A 26134-nucleotide genomic window follows, 5' to 3' on the forward strand; every position below is an offset into this window, starting at 1 on the left:
TTACTATAGTCATGGTTAAATTTCAAATATGTTTATAATATTTGTTTCACATGTATACATAAAATTATTCCTTGCCTAAGCTATAGGACAGCCTGGATGTATGCATATTCTCACAGTTCATCACTTCCATTTTTACAAATGAGGTTGAAGGGCTGGAATTTGGTTTTTCATTTAGGTGTTCTGCATAATCTTGCATTTTTAAAAAAATATGTGTCTTTTGTGACCATGTGTTTCTAGATGGTCTACTGAAACTTAGGCCTTTGATTTTTGGATGCTTATTCTTATTAAACATTTTTCCAGAACTTCAGAATATTTGGACATCCTGAAATGATGATAGAACAAAGATGGGACACTTTAGTTAGTAGAGCTAGGCCCTGCTTTGCTTTCAGTCCAGAAAAGTACTTTGGAGCTCATGGAAATGCATACATAGCACTTAATCTACAACACATTAAAGCCATATGAAGCTTTGAAAACATTTAGTGATTTAAAAAAATGCAAAAATTCAGACAATCTCAAAAGAGGCCAGTTCTTTTTCAGAATTTTTTTGAACTCTAGATAGATTTTTAACAATATTTTCAAGTATCTCCTGGCAATAATTGCAGAATAAAATTCATCACCCCGCCGTTGAAAAAATAGCCTGATAATAGAAGTCTCATACTGAAAGAGTGATTCTGCTTATAAAAGAATACTATTGGCTGAGAAACTAGTTTTAAAAAGCATCATAAATAATGAGAAAGAGGTTACATTAATAATAGATTATTCATTTGTTTGTGTTGTTAAGAACACTTCTGTCCTACAAATGACTAAATGCTTGGCCATTTCATGAGGAAGAAAATTGAATAACACCAGCTCCTAATTGATTAGATTTGCTCGAATACGATACTTATAGAATAAGGCAGGACTAGGTAACCTGGTGCCATCATCGACAATTCCTTCTTGTTGGCCATGCTAGAGCAATTGGGGCTGTGGAGAATTTAAGGCTAAAGCATCTGGAGAACACCAGATTGTCTAACTTTGTAAGAAGAAACTCTGTTCGTTCTAAATCTGTGGTTTCTGTACTGCAAAGAAGCAAACATTTTAGCTGCTACGTGGTTTTCTTGACCACACAGAGGATGGCCTTGCATTAATTAGATTAAACGCCACAGCAAAATACACTCACAGTTCAAAACAGTTTCATAATATGTTCATATCTGTTACAGACCTCTGTGTCGTGTAAACTCATAACCAAGAACACAGTATCAGAGCTCACGGTCAGAGAAAATTTACAGCCCGATCCAAAAGTCTAATTATGAATAATCAAGCTTAAGTGCCAGTGAAGGTAAGCACTTGTAAGAATACTTGTCATAATTACAATTATACAATCAATAGCGAAATCAGATCAAAGGAATTAAATGTGGGAGTTTCTCAGTAGGTTAGCCTAGCATCAGCTTTCAGAATCTGAATTGAGAAGATGGCTGGAGTTGCAACAGTTTCAGAGGCTTCATTTTCAGTCTAGAAAACCAAGATAAGGAATACAATATTTTTCTTCCCTTGGTCCTGCCGTGGCAGCCAGCCAGTCTCTAAGTCCTTATTTAGAGAATGAATTTGGGATTATTGTACCTGGTGATACAGTATACCAGAAATCCTCTAGAGTATCTGATGTTTTGAAAGTATGTTGCTGTAATTTAAAGAAAATGGCTGTTGTGGGGCCTTTGCTATTCTACACTGACATTAAGGATCTTTTTTTATATATATTATTTTAGAAGTATATGAATAATGCCTTTCATTATACTAGGCTTTTATTAGGAAAAGTAAGAAGGGAGAGTGGGGGGTGGAAATGGGGCTGATGGGATGGATAAGGATATCATGTTCTAAAGAATACAGACAAGAAGAAAAAATGAGATGAAATAGGTCTACCTGGGTGAGGAGGAAGACAAAGTGTGGGGATTAAGCTGAGTGAGGAAAGCTGTAGAAATCAGTAATCCAGGGCTACAGGTTGGGAAACAGTTTTGTGACTGTCTTCTGTCACCATGCCACAACAATTTCTGGAAATTCAAGAGTACCTAGCAGCCCCTGTTCCCCAGTTGGGAACCTCTGCTTTCGTCCATGCTCATACTCAACTGTGCAATTATGTACTGAAATTGGCATAATTTACCAATATTTTACCCTTACACGAACCTTATGAAGTAGGGTGGGCTGAGAGATAATGGTGCTTTATGATGCTAATGAATTTGCAGGAGGAAAAAGTGTCTTTCCTCTCAAGAGGCATCTTTCCCTTTTTGGAGCATATATGAGATATCTTCTCAGTAGGATCTATCAGACATATAGGTAAAGATTCCTTGCTTTTTTTTCTTCACAGTTAACTTTTAGCAACATATTTTATCATGCCACAATGCAGATAAAGAAGTATGATTTTGCTTTAGGAGGCAGATCTGGCCTAAGAATTTTAAACTGGCTGTTCTAATACTAGTCAGGTAATTTAATACCATACTTTATATTTCTTGTTAGAACGGAATATATTGTTAAACATTAATGTAAACTCTGCCATTGCTTTGTTCTATGATGGTTTGTTTTTCTGATCTGCAGCTATAAAAAAACAATTCATTGCTGTCTCCACACCTCAACAACAGGTGGTTTGTAGGCTTCACTATTCTGGCCTATTCTTTTCTATGATTTATCAATCTGCTGCCACAATTTCCCAGCTTGATTTTACTTTATTTACTGCCACCTGGGCTTTATATCTTTTCTGTGCAAACATGATTAAAACAAAAGGCATGGGAGAGAGATGCAGACTTGTTGGGAGGGAAAAATGGCTCTTCATTTGAAGCAAGAAATACAGAAGTAGTGAAATAAGAATAATCCAAAATAAACGCATCTCCACTCCTTATTTTCATGTGTTCCCCAACCACCTCTAAGCATATCCATCTTTTATACTGAGACACGTTTTCTCAGAAACCTCTGACAGAGACAAAACCACATAACAACACTGGATTGGTAGAGATAGCAGTTCTCAGCCTGGAAGGACCCAGGTTACTCTATGACAGCGTTTCCCTATCTTGGCAAGTTTAAAATGTGTGGACTTAAACTCCCAGAATTTCCCAGCCAGCATGTATGTCAAAAAAGTTGAGCTGTTGTCCACAGCTGTGTGACTGAAGCCACAACCCCTTTTTACATGCATAGAAAGGCCTCAAAACACACTTTTAAACAGGTTTTTAATTATTGATTTATTTATTTCAATATTACTTCTAGCTTTATATTCTGTTGTAATCATTGGCAAATTTTAGCAGGCATACATAAAAAAGGGTGTGGCTGCAATCATGTTATTGCAGGCACCATCTTGACATTTCACAGACATACAGAAACATAGACATGCCATGGACCTTGGGACATTTGTACAGTGAACACAAGAGACAGGATCTTTTCTTAAGACAGTATGGCAGAACTGGTACACTCTCCCAGTTGAAAAGTACAGTGTCATTTGCCAGAAATTGAGATACTTCTTCATTTTTTAAAATACAAAATACTTAAATGTTATTGCTCCCAGTTTTAATCCATAATATATTTTATTCTTGCTGTGGCTAGGTTTTTGTGTTTGCCCAGGGATGGCTAACAGGTCACACTGGAAGTTGGGGAACTCAAACTCCCAGAAGCCTTAGGCAGTAGACCCAATGATAAGGAGTGATGGGAAATGCTGTTTATCCTTGGAGGGCTGCAGATTGGTTCCTTACTTGTAAGGAACTAAGAGTATCACGGTTGGTGCTAGCTGCTGATTTGCACCAAGGACTTCAGCTGCATACTTGCTTCTTCCATTAATTTTGAAATACTTTCCAGTTAACTGAAGATATTGTGTAAGCATCTGTATTACCATATGTTGTGTGGGAACAGGTGTGCATCAAAATACATAAATAATGAGTTCTGATTAAATGTTCATGAAATACAGAATGTATTTGATGAAAGTAACAGTGCTGAGACTCCTTGGGATTTTTCAGTCTGAAATTTTTAAAAATTAACCAAATGTTTCTGTCTATCATTAAATATTTATAGTGCTTTCTTATTTTAATATCAGCTGTAATTAAAATAGACTTTGATTTTTAAATGGAGTTCTGAGGATAGTATTTTCCCTTTTAATATTTAATTTGGTATATAAATCTTGGTTCATCCCGCTCTATCCCAACAGTTTCAAAACATTGCATGTTGATGTCATCCTGTTCTTAATTCTAGCTTAAGAATGTTCTATCATGTACTAAGACGTGTGCGCCTACACACACAACTGTAATTTTTCCCAATCAACGTTCTAGGGCCATTAAGCTGAATCCTGTTATGCCCTGTCCTCATCCCAGTATTAGGATAATTTGACTTACACCCTGCCTTTCCTTCCAACCAAGACCAAAATGGCTAGGGATATGACAAATGTAGAAATTATATTAAATTAAAATCTAATTTATATGCTGCGGTTTTGCTGTCCGCATCAGGGTGGGCCACTCATGGGGTCTCGACAGGCGAGAGTGAAGACAAACACGCAGGTTTTCCTCGAGGTGAGTGAGCCCAGAGCGTGTTCTGAACTACTCTTTTATTGGGTATTACAAGTCAGGAAGCAGGTGGTGGGGGCAGGTTGTGGGGGCATATAGCCTTTTATAGTCATGCAACAGCTTTAAGCAACACTATTGGTTTATTCTATGTTTCCTGTATAGCCTGTCATGGTTATACGTTTCCCTACTTGCTTACGTGGCATCAGGTATTTCTCAAGCAGTGATCGCCTTATCGTGCTTTTAGGTGCTTTTATTATCTGGTACCTTCCCTCATCCTAGGTTTCTGGTTCGTGTGCTGGCCACTGGCCTGGCCACACTGCAGAAGCCTGAATCAAGTTTCTGATAAGCAAGCATTTTATTCCAACATCTCCTCCGTTTTTGTTTTAAAAGTAAAACTGGTGGATTCCAACTCTTCGTCAGAGTCTAATATGCGGAGGGATGCTTTTTCCATATTTTCTCCAGACCGTATTGGTTGGTAATGGTGGCGTTCCAGTACCATATTTTCCAAGGCACCTATTTTAGTTTCCACAAATTTTGTTAGGCGAGATAGAATGCAGGGGCCAAATGTACATGCAAGGAGTAGCAATATCAGTGGTCCTGCTATGGTACCTATCAGGGTGGTCAACCATCTGTGGGTTGTGGGGGTGGCTCCCTGCGGTTGGCTGGTATTGTCTTGGGGCCCACCGGTACCGGGGGTTCTATGGGGGTTTGTGTTAGGCGTATAGTAAAAATATTCCCCGGCTCCCCGGTTTTATCATGAACCCGGCCTCCCCAAGTGACCCCTGACTGCCACCCCGTGTGTCGTTTTCCCTCAGCGGTGAAAGAGATTTTAACCGGATTACAATTAACATATGTTCCAAATTGGTTTTGCTCACATCGTACATTCCCACCAGTCCGTCTGAGCGTAATAAGATCACCTCTGAAAGGGGGGTTCCATGTTATTTCTCCCGTGGAGACGCAGCTCCAGTCCGCACAAAAGTAATCGTTTTCCCCACCACACTTCTTCCGGTATGTTGTTGCCCTGACATGGCCGGGGCAGACATAAAGGGGCCATCTCTTGATCCATCTGTGGCTAACCATACCCGGTCTGTTGGGAGAAGTGGTGGTGTCCATCATCACACCAAAGTCAAAGTACAGGTCAGGAAACCAGGACCCCGGCACCGCCATAGATGAAGTGGAGTTCAGGATGTCTGCGTGTGCGTCCAATACCGCCCACGTTAGGTTCTGGGGTTGATGGGGATTGTGCTGCGCATAGTTAGGTGCGCAGAGGGCAACGCTCAGTAGCTGAAGGGCAACCGGGAACCACAGTATTCTTCCCAATTGAGGCAGATGTGACATTTTGACTGAGGCCCTTCCCTTGGTCTACCTTCTGTTGTCCCTGCTGTCCTCTTCCTCGGCCGTACGTTGAGGGTCAGCTTCCGGAGTGACACCAGTAAGGCCTCTTATGTGGGGAGGAGGAGGGGCGTCTTGGGCGTCCGGCGAAAGCGGGAGATGACAAGGACGGACGCAGCGACCAGGGACCCACAGAACCTTATCGGGAAGCTGAATGGCCGCGTAACCTCGACCCCAGGTGATGAGTTGTGCAGGCCCTCTCCAGGCGGGGTCTGGCAGGCAACGATAGTAGACAAGTGGTTGTTGGTGGTCAGCGGCAGGTTGTGAGGCAAAGTGACGACAAGCAGCAGAAGTGGCAGGTAGTCCGGTCAAGTTGAGAAAGTTAAGAGTATAGAGGCAAAGGTTGAGAATGTCTTGCACCGCTGGGAGGCTAGGGGCCCTTTCCCCTTTGTTTCTATATATCTGTCAAGAGCATGTTTTAAGGTCTGATTTGCTCTTTCAATTATGGCTTGACCTTTGCTGTTGTATGGTATGCCGAATTTGTGTGTGATTCCCCATTTCTGGCAAAAGGCGGCAAAAGCACTGCCTGTATAGCCAGGCCCATTGTCTGTTTTAAGTTCTTTTGGGCGTCCCAGCGTTGCAAAGGTTCGAATACAATGATTAATAATGTGTTTAGAGGCTTCGCCCCTTTGAGGGGTGGCCATGATGAACCCCGAGTAAGTGTCAATGGAAACGTGTAAGTACTTCCATGGGGAAAAAGAAGCATATTGGGTAACATCCATTTGCCAAATTTGGTTGCACTCTGTCCCCCTGGGGTTAACTCCCATGGGCACAGAGTGCGCTTGTTTGCTACAGGTGGGGCATTGCTGTAAAATTGCAGTGGCCTCTGTAGCAGAAATTTTGAACTGCTTGATGAGCGCCTTTTTATTCTGGTGGAAATAGGAATGACTTTCCCACGGAGTGGGAGAGGAAAAGGCAAAAATGAGTGGGGAGGAGGATGCAGCCGCAGCCGCAGCGTCGGCCACGCTATTCCCTTCCTGGAGGATACCAGGGAACGGTTGGTGGCTACGAATGTGTGCAACAGGGAAAGAATGAGTCCTTTGAGAAATGAGGTGTTGTAAGGACAGAAACAAAGATAGAAGAGTTGGTTCGATAGAGGGGGATAAGTAGGCTTGATAAATGGAGGAAATAATTTGGGTCCGGCAGGGCGTGACACAGGAAGTGCGTCTTGTGGCGTGAGGGAGGAAGAAGAAGGCGGAAGCAAGGTTGTGGTAATGGCGGAGGCCAGCGCAGCCATTTTGTGGCTGGTGGTTCCGACAATACGACATGCTTGGAGAAAATCAGCCAGGGTGATGCCAGGTTTGTTAGCTATGGGCTGGAGCACCTTTTGACAGTCCGAATTAGCGTTTTCATAAGCCAATTTCATACACAGTTCACCTCTAGCATCTACGTTGTCAATTTGGCATTCTAATGCAACTTGAAGGCGACTAATAAAGGAAGAATAGTCTTCTGTAGGCGATTGAATTATTTTAGAAAAGGTTTGCAAAGGTTTGCCCTGATTGTCAGCAACCTTTCGTAAGGCTGCTAAGGCACAATTTTTAATAATAGGAAAAGCAGCTCTATCGGAGTTTTGCTGTTGTGCGATAGTGCTGATGGTGCCAGTCCCCAGGACATCGTCAGCAGTAACATTTTGAGGGAGTCCAGCATTTATGGCAACGGCAGCCTGTTTGCCGTACTCCGAATTCCAAATTACATATTAAGCAGGGGTTAAAATCATGCCAAAAAGCGACTGCCAATCTGCAAGCAGCATTTCCACAGCAGCAGTAGAAAGCGAAGTAAGCAAGCCCATAACATAACGCGACTGCAGGCCATAATCTCTAACAGCACTTTTAATCTCTTTGATTTGTTTGTAATCTATGTGCGTATGCACCGGCTGGCCGGGAGTGCCCGCAGCAGCTCCGGCGGGCACCACCCAGGTCACCGGAAACATTGCACACGCTTCAAGATCCTCAGCAGAGAGTTGACCTGACTGCTGAGCAGTCTGCATAGCTCTGATTATGTGACCCCCCCTTTGAGGTTTTATAGTCAGGGGGGGACTTGGAGCCATGGGAGCCGTGGGACCATTGGCTGGATCAAGGCACCCAGAACCTGCCGACATGGGAAGTAAAGTGGCCGGAGAATTTTTAACAGAATCATACGGGGGTGGTATGGGTTCTGCCGGCATTTGGTTGTCGAATTTATGGTGAATCATTAAGCATTCCATGACCACACGCCATGAGGTCAGAATTTGGACCGGGGCCCTAGGGGCCGCGTGGAAGTATTCCCCCAATTTTGTCCATGTGGATATTTTCAGTGACCCTTTTTCAGGGTATGATGGACATTGTTGCCAAATGTAAGACAAAAGGCCAATTAATTCTTTGTTTTTCAAACGGTGGAGGGTTTTGCCTCCGTTTGAAGAAATTTTAGAGGAAGATTCGGTTAATTCCCTCAATTCCTTCAGATGCGCTGTCTGTTGTTGAGAGAATTTTCCGCCCATACTTACGAATATCCAGCCGTGTTTCAGACGGGACGAGTGCACAGCTCCCCTCGAGCGGATAAGTAAGGACGGTCCGAGACGCACCTCGTGAAATCACGCGATCACGTCGGGGTCACCACAATGCGGTTTTGCTGTCCGCATCAGGGTGGGCCACTCATGGGGTCTCGACAGGCGAGAGTGAAGACAAACACGCAGGTTTTCCTCGAGGTGAGTGAGCCCAGAGCGTGTTCTGAACTACTCTTTTATTGGGTATTACAAGTCAGGAAGCAGGTGGTGGGGGCAGGTTGTGGGGGCATATAGCCTTTTATAGTCATGCAACAGCTTTAAGCAACACTATTGGTTTATTCTATGTTTCCTGTATAGCCTGTCATGGTTATACGTTTCCCTACTTGCTTACGTGGCATCAGGTATTTCTCAAGCAGTGATCGCCTTATCGTGCTTTTAGGTGCTTTTATTATCTGGTACCTTCCCTCATCCTAGGTTTCTGGTTCGTGTGCTGGCCACTGGCCTGGCCACACTGCAGAAGCCTGAATCAAGTTTCTGATAAGCAAGCATTTTATTCCAACAATATGCCTCCTGTCAAATTGAGTGAACTGTTCTTGGCATTTAGAAAGGCCTGAAAACACACTTTTAAATAGGTTTTTAACTATTGATTTAATTACTTATTTCAATATTAATTCTAGCTTTATATTCTGTTGTAATAATTGGAAAACTTTAGCACAATAACAATCATACATACATACATCCCATAAATACAGTTGTTAGTTCTTCTAGTTCTTTTGTCTTACATAAATAGAAAGAAGTACCATATATGGAACCTAAATGTTCCTGAATGGGGAAGAATCATTAAAAGGATGAACTAATTGCAATTTGGCTGAATACTGATGCATGGATACCAGAAGAGTAATCTGAGTCCAGCTAGCCAACTTTAGAGATTAATGACAGTGTCAAAATACATTTCCTCCCAATATGTTTGTTTGAACAATAAATAAAATTAATTAAGGTAGACAATATCCTGTAAGAGTTGTTATGATTAATTCTCATGTGTAAGGGTCTCCAGGCAAAGTGTTGAAATTTGTCCTAAATGGAACACCAAAAATGCATGATGGACTTTCTTATCAGGAGATCTGACAGTCCATCAGCATGCCCTTCTTGCAAAAGAAAGGTGCTATTAAAATGTAGTAGAAACAGTGAAATATGTTTTCTTGCCGAAATGGCTTCTATCGATCAGATGGCTGCAGGTACGGGAGGGGAAACAGACTAGGCCATGCTTTTTGTTACTGCTTAAGATTTATTTTATATCTTTTTCTCCCCAGCATTCTGACAGCTGTCATGAATCTTGAGAGAATTTGGCCTAGATTACAATGAGAATAAAGTGAAAGGATGCTGAAAGTGCAACTACGGGTGTAATATTGATGGGAGAGGTACAGTTTTGGATGCATTTCAAGTGCAGTTGTAATTGAATGTTTCCAACAATTTATTTATTTATATTTGTGATCCATGCCAATCAGTTAAGCTGCTGGATGGTATACAATGAATCAGAATAAGACAACAAAAAATACCCAGAAAATAATGCAGTGAATACTTTTATTTATTTATTTATTTATTGGCTACCTTAAAAAGCATTTTAAAAGACTGTTAGAAGAATTTCTTCCCTTTTGTTCATTCCTCGCTCAGGTCAAAATGCCAGACATCGTAATTCAGAATTCAAGTTTTATTTAGCACACAAGGCCAAAGCATTTGGCACTGAGTGCAGCCAGCCCTTTGCAATGGGTGAAAAACCATTTTATAGTCAGGCGTAAACAACTAGTCTGTACATGTCTAGTTCTAGAATTTTCAAGTTTTACTTTCCTAACAAGGAATAGCCAAATTTCTCATGTTTTAATTGGCATACCTTATCTCTGTTGCCATGAGTGTAACATTTGCCCTTACATTCCTTTCTAATCTATGTATGTGACTCTCTTGCTTCTGTGTACAGGTAGTCCTCGGCTTACATCCATTCATTCAGCGACAGTTCAAAGTCACGGTGGTGCTAAAAAAATGGACTTACAACCAGTCCTCAAAGTTCCAGTCATTGCAATGTCCCCATGGTCATGTGATCATGATCCGGGTGCTTAGGTGGCCAGCTCACCTATGATGTCACAGCGAGCCACATCACGTGATCACCATTTGCGACATTCCCCGCTGGCTTCCCACAAGCAAAATCAATGGGGAAGCTAGCAGGAAAGATTGCAGGTTGTCCCTGTAAGTTGCTCCTGCCACTTTTACTCCTGAGGAGCCCGCTATGGAATACAAGATCCCAGGGATCACTTTGCCTTTGATAGTGCTGTCAATGTAGCTCTCAATCTAGAAGCATACTAGAATCAACTAAAGAGTTTTGTATATGAAGCCTTTCCTATTCTTACCCAAATATCTATTGTCTCACAGGTACAAAACAAAAACAGTAGTTAACAAAGATGTAGGTTTTGATTTTGGCTTTACTGTCTAAATAAATAGATAACAAAATCAAAACACGCCCATTGCTATAATCCTAGAAAAAGATATTAGTTCATATGTACTCAAGCCACAATGCTCAAGATCATGGAAGGAAATATTTATTGTATGGCCTCTGCCTGCAATTTTGCAAAGCAATTGTCTGAAGAAACAACCCTTAAGTGTTCCCCACCCAAACACATATGGTAGTCTAGACAAGAATCGGAATTGTAGAATGTTTTTTAATTGCAGAATGTTAGGTTTTTCTATGATTTGCTTTTTATTGTACACCGCCCAGAGTCACACTCTGTGAGGTGGGTGGCTCTATAAATATAACAAACAAACAAACAAACCTATATCTTTATGCTAGAGGGTAAGAATACGTTGGTTAGCCAGTGTTTCATAAAGTTAAAGGAAATAAAAATGTAACAAAAATAAACACAAAATGGGACCGCTCCCTACTCCAACAGAATACTTTAGCCTATGGGACAGAAATTTGATGGAAGAATGGCACTGAAAATGTTATCCAGGTAGACTTTAAGTATGCTAGTTAACTAACTGTACATTGTTTTCTACCTAGGAATGATGTGTGACTGAGCCCCCCCCCCCCTTGAGTAGATTCTCTTCCTTCTATTCCCACAACAAAACTAATCCAAACTGTCATTTGCAAAGATGCATTTATTCATAATTCTGCAACTATCTGCATGTTACTTTCTGCATTGGCCACTGCAAAGTACAGTACAGTGCTGCATGATACCAGCCCCTCTCATTGCGCTTCCACATGAGGTCTGCACCACTCACACTTTGTCTCAGCTCTCTTGAAACGTTATGCATTCTATCTTTCCAAAATGAGCTGATTTTCTTCTGGCTCAGCTATGGTGGAAGACGAACTGCCCTAAAAATGAGTTTCAGCTGGAAACACTGGGCAAAGTTGGATGTGATCCATTCCCCTGTTGGAAGAAACTCTTGCTTCACCCCTCCTCCTAGCTCCTGTTTCAGTTGTCTGAAGAGCTTCACATCTCCTCCATATTGTAGTCCCCTCTTTTTCTGGCAAGGGTTAAGGTGCAATCAAAGCTTCAAGCTATGAGTTATCGTAAGTGAAGATGTTCAGCAATCATTTAAAAATTGCTTTGGAGGGATAAGGAAATAGAAATCGTGGTGACACCAAAGTGCCTTTTGACAACTCCATTGATAACAAAACTTATCTGAATATTGCTTCTCTTCAAAGTTAGGTAAATGCTGTGTGTCCTAAGATTTTTATTTTTAAAATAAAGTACAAATGCATTAGCCTATGGATTTGTTCAATGGATACAAATGCATTAGCTATGTTAAACTGTGTAGCTGAGTTACTGATATCTGTTACTCTCCCAATGACAGTTCTGAGAATTGTGCAGTCTTTTACAACAAAACATGGTTGCTGCTTTTTAAAAATACAGAAACATAATATATATATGAAACAGATGCCAACAAAATGGAACTAATTAATTCTATTGTGGGTTTCCTGGCAGCAGATTTAGTAATGAAATCATATTTTGCAATTATCATATTAGATCATATATTAGTAGAATTAGGAATACATGCTGAGGTGGCAGGTTTTCTTGCTTTATGAACGAATAAAGCTACATTAGATCCAATCTCTTGAAATGGTATTCTGTTTTTATAGCTTGGCATTACAGCTTCAGTCCAAAATGGCTTCCATCTGGCTGTACAGATGTACATGAAGAATTACTTGTTTCCCAAACTAAATCCCAAAACATTGGTAGATGGCATATTTTAGAGAGTCTAATATGAAACAAAAATGCTGGGAGTTTTAAGACAGCAGTCTTTAATGTGATCCTCTTTCTGAAATTGTTCTCTTTATCAAACAGCCCCAAATAATCTTTTTCCAATCTAGATGTCTTGCAGGAGGCAAAGGAAGAAAGATGTACAAGAAAGAATTGACTAAAACAAAAGACACCTCCAATTTAAGTGAAAGATTGTTTCCGCAAACTAAATTTGTTCTATCCTCTATTGGTTCCATGTGCTGCTCTGTTCATAATTGCCAGTCTTGGGAATCTATGAAGACATTTGCAGCTTACTTGGGGATTGAGTATGATCTCCTTTGTGGAAGGTTAAATTTAAGCAGCAGTTTCTAGTTATTCTTGCCAAAGTGGTCAGTTGGCAAAGTTACTTTCTGTATTGCTATTTTATATTTTGCAAAGTAGTTTGTTTTTTAAAAGGCCTTCCTATGGTTCTGTAGCTTGCCTGCAAATTAGCAACTTACTGTATATCCCAAATTGTGCATATGACAAATTTCAGCATGTGGAATTATATTCTTTATTCCAGTACATGAAGTCAATAGGCAAGAAGGAAAAGGCATAATGCAGCCTAAGAAAACAATTGCTGAGACTTCTAGTGAAGCCTGCTCGACTGTGTTTTATTCTAATAAATTGACTTTGCAGCTAGCAAGCTGCTCTGAGACTTGGGGGAAAACGCAGGCTTCTAAATGTGACAACAATGCCATATTGCAAAACAAGATTGTGAACAGATCAGAGAAATATGGCAAGTGTTAAATTTGTAATTATCTAATTTAAAAGGACAAACCTTTCCTTCCTTCCTTCCTTCCTTCCTTCCTTCCTTCCTTCCTTCCTTCCTTCCTTCCTTCCTTCCTTCCTTCCTTCCTTCCTTCCTTCCTTTCATATTGAGGCACATTTTTCCCTCCATATGTTACCCCAGATTCACCTTGGGTATAACTGTACTTTAAACCAGATTCCAATTATTTTTTCAAAAAAGAGTTTAATTTATGCCAGCTGCAGAACTATGCCATTTATAATTGCTTTTTAAAAAAAAGCTAAGTCAAAATGTGCCTCTAGAACACAGCTTTTAATTACCTGTCACACTGACTATATTTTATGGGGAGATCAGATGTCATTTTCTACCTCCCCCCCAAGTAAATAAAATAAAAATCAGTTCAGGTGGAAAAGATGGCAAAGCTGAACAACATATTTTAATTCCTCTGCCTGGATGCAGCCTCAGTTACTGCATTGGTCCCTACTGAGTTAAAACAGTGGAGAAAAAGTTTATGAGTTTTGTTGGCCAACTAATTTTTTATGTAATAGAAGTGATGTGGAATACCACTATTTTAACCTCCTTACCTGATTATTTCTCTGAACAGAGCAAACAAAAAACGTATTTCAGCAACAGAGGAACTGCTGTAAAACCCAGGATAGCTATAAATGGAGAATTTCCATAGGGGAAGGGATGTGATGTTCATGGTTGATCTCCCCCATGCTAGCTGGGGAATTCTGGGAGTTGAAGTCCACATATCCTAAAGTTGCTAAGATTGCAAAACACTGCCCTAGAGGGATACTTGGAAAATACAGCACTTGGAACTATAGGCAGGAGGAAGTAGCAAAGAATATCCTCCCTTTTAACAGAATATCCAGAAAGAAGAACTTTACACAAGGAGATGATGACTACACAGAATGTGTATTTGAATATTATAAAGTTATTAAGTAGCTATGGAAGTTTAGAATTCAAGCAGTACTGTAGTACCATATACAGGTAGGTCACAATTAGCACGAGTTCAAGTATGAGATACCCAATTTAATGTGAACTGTAAATTGATAACCAGGCCGTGTTTAATGTGATCCAAAATTCAGTTAATGTGAGGCTAGTGCATGTGCAGTTGTGCTTGGGGTTTTAGACACTGCTAATCTTTGTGTGTGCAAAACGGAGAAAAGGAGGATTCCATCAGAGGAAAACAGTAATGTGCAACTGAAGAAGCTCACTCTCGTGGGATCTTAAGTAATCTTTCGAGCTGTAGAAGTCATGAAACAAAAAACCATGGATGCTGACCCTAACCTCAATCAAAGCATGCAAATTCACCAAGATGTAGATAAAGCACTCTGCGTCTCTCAGCATATGTATGAAGATTAAAAAAAACTGCACAGAGTTCAGTCTACGCTGCTAAAATATTTTGAGACAATAAAGATGTTTTCATCAGTGTAAGCTTACCTTTAGGAATAATATTTAGAACTTTTTTGTTTTTATTTTACTTTCTACAACTACTCTGTGACTTTGTTAACCACAGCTTTAAATTATAAGTATATTTTTATCCTTTACTGTAATATTTCATGAATATACTTATAAAAATTTATGTTTAAAAATTTTCATTGCCTATTTCCATCAAGCTGAAACCTATTACCATATTTTCCATAGAAAGTTCACTTCAAATAATGCAAATTCAAATAAAGTGACCATTTGTGGGATTCATTAACTGCATTAATCAAGACCTACCTGTAAATAAACAATGGACAAGAATGAATTAGAAAGGAATTAACTGGTGCAATTTCCCGTAAAACCACCAGATGGCACCATCTTCAGTCAAGCCAAACAACTACAGTATTGTTTGATTACTGCTAAGTATTCCTCTGCTCTTAGAAAAACATAGAATATAAGAGACTTTGTTACAACTGAACAGAAGGTTGGAATGACTTTTGCTAAAATTTTCAGCAGTGTAAAAAAGGGGAAATTGGGACAAAAATCTGAAAAAGAGGGAACGTTTGTGTATTCAGAGCAATGGCAATGCTTCAGCAACTGAATTGGTCGGCTCTCAGTAACATTAGTAGGTAACCTGGCTTAACTAAAATGTCACAATAGGATGCTATTCTCTTAGTGCCACCTGATTGGGACTGCCAACATGACTGATCCAAGAGATACTGTCTCACCCTCAGCTAGTTTTATGCTGTCATTATTGTTACATAGTCAACATTGTGATGTTAAATAGGGTAAATACTGTTGTTTAGGTAGATATAAACCTGTTGTATGATAGTTTATTTCATAAGATCATTCATGTTCCTGATGCTGAAGATTCAGCAAATGTGGATTATGGCCATGAGTATGATTTGAAAAGGCACTGTTTCACAATTGACTGCTTTTCTGGTATATTTATTTATTTATATTTCAAATTTGTCACCAACCATCTCACTGTAGAGCGACTATGGGTGGTTTACAGTAAAAAGGATAAATATTAATTAAAATACATTAAAATACAAGAAGATTCCTATATAAAAATAAATAGCTTCCAAGGAACTGATGTTAACTAAAAATTATTAGACTTGGGGAGTGTGTTCAAGGTCCCAGCCCACCCCCCTAGGGTTGGTTAGAACCCGTCTCGCCCAACTCAAGTTGGCAGAGCCAGGTCTTCACACCTTTCTGGAAGGCTGGGAGAGTGGTGGCCCACCTCACCTCTGGGGGAAGAGTGTTCCATAGAGTGGGGGCAATGGCAGAGAAGGCTCTCCTTCTGGGCCCTGCTAAACAACATTCTTTCATAGACAGGGTCCATAACATACCTTCTCTGCCTGACCAGATGGGATGGGTCGACATAATGGGGATGAGACGGTCCCTCAGGTAGCCTGGTCCCGTGCCATGTAGGGCTTTAGAGGTGATAACCAATACCTTGAATTGGACCTGGAAGCAAACTGGCGCTTTCCTGCAGCAAAGATGTTACATGTGCCATCCTTGGGGCACCCAAAATTGCCCATGCGGCTGCATTTTGCACCAGCTGTAGCTTCCAGATACTCTTTAAGGGTAGCCCCATATAGACTGCATTTCAATAGTCTATATGAGATCTATATGCAAAAACAATAATCAATATGCTAATTTCAACCCCACTCCTCTCATCAAGAAAAGAAACAAAACCAAATGAGAAGTTATTCAGTGGAGCTACATATTCTAATATATTTTGCTACTTGATATTCTAAATTTATGTTTGACAGGGAAAATACATATCTTCATATGCACACCAACTCTGTTAAAAAAAAGTAACAACGCTACTTTATATATTTTAGGCTTTTTTATTATAATATTGGTATGAAATCCAAGTTTAAACAGAAATATTCATTCCAAAAATTTAGAAGGTTATGGATGCATGTTTGCTTGTGGATACATGTATATAAAAACTGATTCACTCATTAACAATCTTTGATGAATCACACATTTGCTACAGTAGAACTTCCTGCCAATTCCACATAAAAGTATCAAAATTAGTTGCATTTTCTATTATTCCCATAATTCTCTATTTCCAGTATTTATGTAACAGCATTATATATAGGTCCACTGGTTTCACTGAATTACATGGACAATTTGTAAAGATACTGTATGGCTTGCTACCTCAATGTTTATTCTATTGTTATCCACTGCATATTATCAGCAAATATCCCGGCAATGAAAAACTTTCAATCCACTATCCACTATCTTTTGTCTTCAACAATTATTGTTCTTCTAGGATAGCCATCAATATCCACAAATATATAACGATATTCATATTTTCCACTTTCAGGACTCTGTTAAAAAAAGAGGGGTTAAAAAAGAAAAAGAGAAGGGAAGAGGTGGGTAATTTAAGTATTAAATCAGAGATGTGGAACTAAATTCGACTCAAAGGCTGAATCCTTACATGTGAGGTCATCTGAGATGTGGGACTGCAGGGACTAAAAGTCCCTTTCTAAAATCCTGGTCACTCACAGTCCCTTTTTTTTTAAAAGGAGCAATTCTCACATTCCCTGGCTTCTTCTCCACAGGCAAACTTGCTCTAATGCACAAAATGATGCTGTCATGTCCCAGCCTGCATGGTACACAACTCTGAGAAAGAGTGTGGGAATGCCAAGCTGGAGGTTTTCCACCTCTGCATTAAATGATAGTCTATATATTTTAATGAAGTTTTTGTACCTTTTTGACTTCAAGATGAACAGTTCCTTGTTTTCCTTTTTCAGATCCCTCAATGTAGAATTTTAGACGCATGTATTTCAATCCATCTTTTACATACTCAATATGGCTGACGAAAAACATAAAAGAAATATTTTTGCAAGCTAAGAAAACAGACAGTTCTTTAAACTGTACATGTGCAATTTTTGGGTAAAGCAACTGATACTTCAAAATTAAATGTAAGATGCAGCCAGTGGTAAACAATTAACGGAGAAGATGGGAAACACAGTGAACAAAATCCTTCAAAGATAAGGAGTGAGCAATACTACAGCAGTGAGGTATCAGTGTGTTCTGAGGTACTGTGAAGAAGTAGGGATAGGAAAATTTTGAACTATTTGTTGAATAGTGCCAGTTTCCTAGATTTTATTTTATTACATACAGTATACCCATTTATTATATGAACTTTGGATCTCTGTGCAACCATAAACATTATCTTACTTCCAGAGAGTAATTAAATCTGCTTATACAGTACCTAATCTACTCAGGGTCATGGTTTTGATTACCCAATCCATCCACACAATCAGATAAAATATTTGGATAAAAGATCATTGATGTCTGATTCCAACAAGTTTATTCAGAAGCAAATTTCATCAAATGTATTTAGGGGAAGTTAATCCAATCAAGTGAACATTGGACTAAAGCCAGAAGCTCAAGTATCCAAAGGTATTATGGAGCTCCTTCTACAGTAAATGCTAGCTTCTATCTAATAGCAGCTATCACTGTGGCACAGAGGATCCATACACATTGCTGCATTTTTACAGTTAACAGATTACAAAACGTGCTTGCTATTGGTATATGGTATCTTTCTGACTTGGATATAAATAAACTGACAAATGGTCCTGCCAGGCAATCTTCCATGCCTTCACACTGAAAATGACACTCTCACTGCCCTTCAGCTATAGCATAACCCAGTGTTTCTCAACCTTGACAACTTTAAGATGTGTGGACTTCAACTCCCAGAATTTCCCAGCCACCATGCTGGTTGGGGAATTCTGAGATTTGAAGTCCACACATGTTAAAGTTGCCAAGGTTGAGAAACACTGGCATAAAAAAATGCTTCATTCCACTGTTGTCATAAACATGGAGCTGCCTTTCAAGTATGACACAAGTTTAAGGTTTAAGATACTTAGAAAATTGTTTGCCTAGTCATTATATACATCCTATGAATATGATTTATATTCTAAATTACTTCTTTAAAACAAAATTGGATTCTTGAAAAAAATATGCTTAAGGAGAAAGAAAAGAAAAACAAAACATGATTTCTACGCTGGGAAAAAGAAACAAAGCTTGGCTTTTCACAGTTCTGAAATGGTTTCCTGCAAGATTCTAATAGTAATAGGAAGTTACCAAGAAAAGTAAGACAAGCTATTTCATTTGTTTTAGCCAGTGGAAATTCATGAATTCATTGTGCCTGTTGTCTTCTAGTCTATTTCTCTGAAATGCCACCTTGTGGCAGGATGCAGTATAAAGGTCTAAATGCCTGCTACTGGTCAGGATGTGTCTTTAATATGGCAATACACCAAGATGTGAGGACTTTTTCAGTACCCATGTGGATATGGTTTCTTTTCATCAGCTTTTAACTAATGAAGAAATTGTCTTTTCTTGTTAGGTTTGGCTCAGTTAATCCTGGCTAATACATTTAAATCTGCATGGAAAATGATACTGAAGAAGCAGCTTTTTGCAGCTTTTCCTCTGAATCTCTCATTGTTCAGGTACAGGAATGCTAAAAGATTCACTAAATAAATATAAGACATGGTTCTACAGAAAGACTTTGATTTATTTATTTATCAATTATTTATTTAACTGATTCCCAGTTGTTCCTATGAAGGATTTCCTAAGAAAGGACTTATTCCTACCTCTAAACTACTCAATATTTCATGCTGAAATACTGTTGGGTGTTTAGGTTGGCCTGATTAATGTTCTTTCTTCTGCTCTATAAATGGACACATTTCATAATACCCCTTTGCTATATGTATTAGCGTGTGTGAGCTTAAGCAGTGGAATTGGTGGCCCATGTTCTTTCACACTGTCCTTTCTCTAAGATATTTGTACAATTTTGATTTTATCTCTGATACCCAGCTTGCCAAACCATAATTCACACAATAGCTTGCTTCATATGGTATTTCCTTGGTAAAGACAAACTAATGTGCTCTGATTTGGTTGTGAATTTAGAATCTGAAAGATGTATCTTGGATACTGTGGACTGTATTTATGAGAAATCCATTTGCACTTTTGTAAGCAACTTCATTATACTGATTTTTTAAAAACTGTAATGAATTCTATTTGCTACTTCCCTTACAATTCTGTAAGGACTGAATCCCCCTCCAATATAATAATGATATAAGAGGTATATCCAGCATGAACTGATGAGGACAATAATTAATACTAATTAATTCTAATTAATAGAATTAATACTAATTCTAATGCTAAGAATCAACCAAAAGCTTTGATTGTTATTAATTACTTCTCCATTTGTTAGGAGTAAAGCTGGACTTTTAAATTTAGGTTAGACTATGTTACTTTTTTTTAAATGAAATACAAGAAGGATCAAGTAAGCTAAATAATGTAAAAGGTTCGAAGACAGTAACAACCATAGAAGAAAACACTTTACAAAAATATCAGGGTTGCATTGACAGGTACCTGACTAGCTGTCTTCTCCCACGGCGTGTAGCTTCACCATAGCCTTTTATGGGTTCGCCAAAAACACCTACTACCTAATTAGTTACAACAAGACAGTATGCTTAGTGGTCCGTCTTCTATTGAGCACTAGTGAGTAGTTCTATCAGTATAACTATGAATGCTATATAATCTCCCCTGTCAGACATAATTTACATCCTCTTTCTACACTGATCTCAAATTTTTAGCAAAATGGGGAGGAGGCATGGTTCTTTTGGGCATGGGGAAAAGCTTCATGTGGTGGATCAGCTGGTCTGACATTATCTGTCACTACATTAAATAATACTGTGGTCTTCCCTTTGTAATTTTTTTGATATAAAATTTGGGTTTCCTTGTGTTTGATGCTGACTGATATATAGCCATGCTAGAATTTATGAAGAATACTGAAAACATCAACTCATGAAAAAAAGAACTCAGTGGAGCAGTTGGTACAGATACTCTCTCTCCACCTCCTGTGGCTTATTTTAGATAGATTATACATAACTGTGATAATGCTATGATAAGATGTTCCTGGTTTGGCAGCATGTATAACTGAAGAAGGATTGGCCAATTATACTTTCAGATGCTCAGAATCAGCTCTCTTTTCAAGAAAACTATATTTCACTTTATAATGAGCAAAACCAAATTGCACTGATTCTGAGGATCTATCGAAGAAAATGATTTTTTCAATATTAAGAACAGTTCTTTCTTTAATGAACATCTTTTTCATTGAAATTTGGAAACAAACCTCAGGGTGAGCTCTGCATTTCTCCAAGGCATCTCCATAGATTTTACTGGGACTGGAAGAAGAGAATAACTCCCTAAAAATCACATAGAATAACCCACCTGAAGGAGAAGAAAACCAGATGCCAATGAATCAAAAATCTTCTAAAAATGCCAATAGTAAAGCACTTGTAAGCTAGAAATATTTTTTTCCTGTTTCAATCACCTGTCACACCGATTCCAATGACCACCACTATTAAATAGGTGAAATCTCTTCCAGCCTCTTTCACTGAAAAAGGAAAAAGAGAGAGGAAAAAAAAATAGCAGCTGTAAAATACCAGATAAAAAAGCGCAATGTCTAAAATTAATGCATCTTACAGCTTCTTCTTAGAATCATAACACATGTAACAGCTTTTGTCTTGAGAACAGTAAGGAAAACATTAAAATATTATTATGTTAGTTCTATCACACGTGCTACCTTCTACAGCTGTTTTATTCCTTATGTCTTAAGATTTTAGTGTAGCCTTGTTAATAAACTAGAGGAGAGGAAGAGGTTCCTCTTTGCTTTCTGTTCACAAGAATGTAAAAAATATATATTTATTTTGGATGGATTTTTGATCAGAAGCTTCCTATGGTTGTTTATTCTTGATTACTGGATACTGTTCTAGGTTAATTTGTTATTATGGTTATTTAATGAACATTATCAAACAATGAACAGATGCTCAAAGATAACACAACTGGTTATTTCAGAATTCCTTGAGAAGTGCTACTCTGAGATCAATACAGAAAGTTCCAGTTCAGACTATGACTATGTACATTGTGCTGTGGCAGTGATGGATTCCATCTTCTGGTTGACAGTCACTGGACTATTTTATTCTTTTACCACTCATCTCAAGTCCAGCAACATATTTTAAATACCACAAAAGGAAAGCACATTCTTAGTTATTTAGTATTACCATGTCCTTTCTACCAGGTAGAATGAGAGTACCTGTAAGATTTTCAGCCTTTGAATGAGTTGGTGGTACTGCAGAAAGACTTTTACTGTTCCACTCAGGGCAGCAAAATCTTTTGGACTAGTTTTGACTGAATCTCTGCCAATTTCTATCTTCTACCTTTCCTTCAGTTCTTAAAATGACTGACTACATGGCAGAGACAAGATGGACACTTTTCTTTTCTTCTGTTGGACCAAGGTTTCACTATGTCAAATCTTTTTGACCAGAAATAAAAAGAAAATGCTTATCCCAGAACAAAGATAATAGCAGTCTTAAAAATAGCATAAATAAAACATTATTGCCATTATTCTTCGCTTACATTCTTTAAAAATTTGGCATGGCTTGGCCAATATTTGACCATATTCTTTTTGACTGGTTGAATGTCTAACCTCAAGCCTCAATTGTGTTTTTCACTTCACTTTTTCAAAAGAGAGGTAAACACACTAAGCTAAACCTGACTACCAAAAAGCTTCTTGTATATATAGAGAGATACTTTATTACAGTCATAGACAAGCTCAAAAACAAAAAGAAAATAAAGTATCTGACAGCAGGTAAAAACCACAATAAAATGCAATACACCAAGGTCTGTCCTTAAGTTGAATTTGTATGTAAGCTGGGACAGTATTATTGTATTGTGTAATTAACTTGTACCATTGTGTATTTAACACAAATTGTGTATTTAACTCAAATTTTGCTACAATAGGCTCCGTTCTCAACTATGGGTTGCCCATAAACCGGGGACTTACCTGGGGACTACCTATAAATATAAAACTGGGTAGTCAATTGCGCTGTATTTTACACATACAGTGGTACCTCTAGTTACTAACTTAATCTGTTCCGTGACTCTGGTTGCAACTCAAGTTGGTCTCAAGTCGAGGTAAAGTTTCCCATAAGGTTCAATGTAAATACGGTTAATCTGTTCCGCCCTCCGAATTTGGTCGCACCACGAGGCAAATTTCCCCATAAGGTTCAATGTAAATACGGCTAAACAGTTCTGAAACATACGCATTTTATTTTTAAACCTCAAAAACCTTCCAAATGCCACAAAAACCTTCCAAACACCACAAAACACACCACAAGCCTCACCGAATGTCTCCTTGCTACCGCGATCTCGCCCACAGGAAGCCGCGACCGCGTGGCAGCAGGGAAAATGGCCGCGGATCCGGTTCGTAAGTAGAGGCGGAGTTCGCAGGTAGAGGTAAATTTTTGGGGCCGGAGCTGGTCGTATCTTGAAAAATTCGTAAGGAGGCGCGTTCGTAACTAGAGGTACCTGTAGTAACTGTAGTAGTGGTACCTCTAGTTACGAACGCACCTCCTGTAGTAACTGTAGTAGTGGTACCTCTAGTTACGAACGCACCTCCTTATGAATTTTTCAAGATACGACCAGCTCCGGCCCCAAAAGTTTACCTCTACTTGTGAACTCCGCCTCTACTTACGAACCGGATCCGCGGCCATTTTCCCTGCTGCCACGCGGTCGCGGCTTCCTGTGGGCGAGATCGCGGTAGCAAGGAGACGTTCGGTGAGGCTTGTGGTGTGTTTTGTGGTGTTTGGAAGGTTTTTGTGGCGTTTGGAAGGTTTTTGAGGTTTAAAAATAAAATGCGTATGTTTCAGAACTGTTTAGCCGTATTTACATTGAACCTTATGGGGGAAATTTACCTTGGGGTGCGACCAAATTCGGAGGGCGGATTAGCCGTATTTACATTGAACCTTATGGGGAAATTTGCCTCGTGGTGCGACCAAATTCGGAGGGCGGAACGGATTAACCGTATTTACATTGAACCTTATGGGAAACTTTACCTCGACTTGAGACCAACTCGAGTTGCAACTAGAGTCACGGAACAGATTAAGTTCGTAACTAGGGATACCACTGTATTATACATAGCATAGTATAATAGTTAACTTTATGCCAAGAAACACTGCTGTCTTAAATAGGAGGAAGAAACAACTTCTCAGTATTCACCCCAATTCCAAGTCACTGGATTCTGTGTGGCCCTGGATTCTAGTTGTTGCTACTGAATGCAAGATTGATTAGGTTGTGGATGAGACAGCTGACTTGGCATGCATTATTGAGACCAGGGTGGACCCAGGTGGGGATGTTCCCATCTGGGTTTCAAATCTAACAATAGCCACAATCCCAGGGAAGGAGAACTTGGGTGGCAATTGCTAACTGGGAAACCTTGATGGTTATCAGAGGCTCTGTTCTGCAGATAGTGGATATGAGACTCTCTGGCTGGAATTGGGTTTGGTGCTGCTATACCAGCCTGCCTGCTGTGCAGTAACATCCTTGTCTGAACTGCTGGACTCTGTCACTGGGTTAGCAGTGGAACTGCCAAGGCTAACAGTTCTTGGTGACTTCAACCTGTCCCAGATGAAATGAAGTCTGGGGCAAGTCAGGAACTCATGGCTATCAGGGCCACCACAGACTTCACCCAAGCCATGAAGGACTCAACACACACTGGGAGTCACACATTAGATCTGTTTTTTGTCTCGGGGCAATTGTAACATGTTCTGGTAGTGGAGGACATTACCACCAGTCCTCATGGTCTGATTGCTTTCCAGCTTGCTGGTGTTGCCCTATCCCTGCCAGGGAGACAAGACCTATTAGCAGTCCGCCCCAAACACCAATGGAACTTGGTTTTTTCCTGAGGATCTGGTGGGCAATTTGACTGAGGCCTTAGCCTTGGGTTGGAATGGGTATGTGACAATAGCCTTGGACTGGACTGCTCCAATGCGACCTCTCATTATGCACTGAACCTGGAATATTCCTCACTTTTCAGAGGAGCTCTGTGAGATGAAACACCAGAAGTGCCATTGGGGAATGACCAAGAACGAATGCAGCTGAGCACAGGTAAGAGCTTGTCTCTAGCCTTAGAATGAATCGACCTTAAACTGTCCTTTGTACTAGGCTAAACTACTGTGTCTCTCCTAATTCTGACACCATCCAAAAGCAACCTCAAAGGCTGCTTCCTGTTGCCCTGAAAGTAAATCAGGTGCCGAAGGTGACTTGAAATAGAACAGAGACAGGTAGTGGGGACAGTAAATTTTATGCTTTCTGCCAAATGTTTCAACTCAATAGTGGAGAAAGGCCTTATGGCTGCCAAGATATTTCACCTTTGGCCCTTGAGATGTTGCTTACCTTAGTTCCAGCCAGCATAATTGCTGAACTATAACTGCCAGCAAGATGAAGGATATTAAGATTTGTACTTCTGCAAAGCCTGGCTGGCTAAGGGGTCCCTGTTCCTCTTCTACATTTTGCTACAACCAAGTGCCCTCCAGAACTGCTGAAGGTTCACTCATGTAATTCTCATATTTGGCCCTGTAGGCTGAGAATTTTAAGACAGTATTAGGCAAGAGAGTTTCTTCAAGGGAGCGGGCACCTTTTTTCCCTTCAGATGTTGAAGCTGTCCAGGCCCAAAGAGCACCGTCCATAGCAAGGGACTCTAGATCCTATCTTTTAAAACATTCAGTGGGCCACATTTTTCTCCACGCAGAGTAACAAATTCCTCTCATAACAGCGGAAACATGGAGAACTGCAGCATTTTAGGGAACCGGTTTTACTGCCCTAAGCGTTTTAATCAGTGAATGCAGTGTCTCCCTCCTTACCTTTCTGAGCAGCTGACAGAGAAGCGTCTCCCTTTTGACTTCTTTGCACAGGCACTTGCGAGCCCTTGTTTTCGGATTTTTCGGCTCTCAGGGGACTCACCGGGACCCAAAAGCTTCGCCTTATGCCCTCGTAGCCTATCTCAGGGCTCAAGACATGGTCATGGCTCAGCCCTTGCCCTACTCTGGAGCGTGCCCAAGTGCTTAGAAAGGCCTTCCTATGTCGTGCAAGCGCCTGCTTCACCGGAGACCTCAGTATCTGGTCACTACAGCAGATTCCTCGCATAAAAGCGGAAAGCATTATGATTTACTAGCTGCTTTTGCCCCCAAGGAAAGACCAGGAATTATTCCAGCCCTCTTGCGTCCTCTGCAAGCAGCCGGAGGCATCGCCCCGCAGTTTACTCTCGGTGCAAAGTTCCCGCAGCCGTTGAACGGAACATTGCCGTGTTTTCCTTTGTACCTTTCACTTGTTGAAGGAGTCCGAACAAACCGAAGGCGGCCACGACCTTTTCAGTCACAGATACTTGCCACTCGCCACGCCATTTACGTTTGCAAGCGGTTGTGGGAACAGT

At 39.9% G+C, this 26134-nt stretch overlaps 1 protein-coding gene across 1 annotated transcript; it reads right to left on the reverse strand.

The window, feature by feature from the left end:
- Window positions 1-16648: 16648 nt before the first annotated feature.
- TIMM21 (translocase of inner mitochondrial membrane 21) lies at window positions 16649-26134 on the reverse strand. The gene is made up of 6 exons (XM_007438668.3): window positions 25566-26134; window positions 21197-21259; window positions 20996-21093; window positions 20233-20306; window positions 17557-17662; window positions 16649-17174 (listed from the first exon to the last, which is right to left on the reverse strand). The coding sequence occupies exons 1-6, from the start codon at window positions 25861-25863 to the stop codon at window positions 17082-17084; spliced, it is 732 nt and encodes a 243-aa protein (XP_007438730.1). The 5' UTR covers window positions 25864-26134; the 3' UTR covers window positions 16649-17081.

This window comes from Python bivittatus, unplaced genomic scaffold (assembly GCF_059951505.1).
Source record: "Python bivittatus isolate LINGU-HERP-01145 unplaced genomic scaffold, Pbiv_v1 ctg000840_np1212, whole genome shotgun sequence".
Classification (NCBI taxonomy): Eukaryota; Metazoa; Chordata; class Lepidosauria; order Squamata; family Pythonidae; genus Python; species Python bivittatus.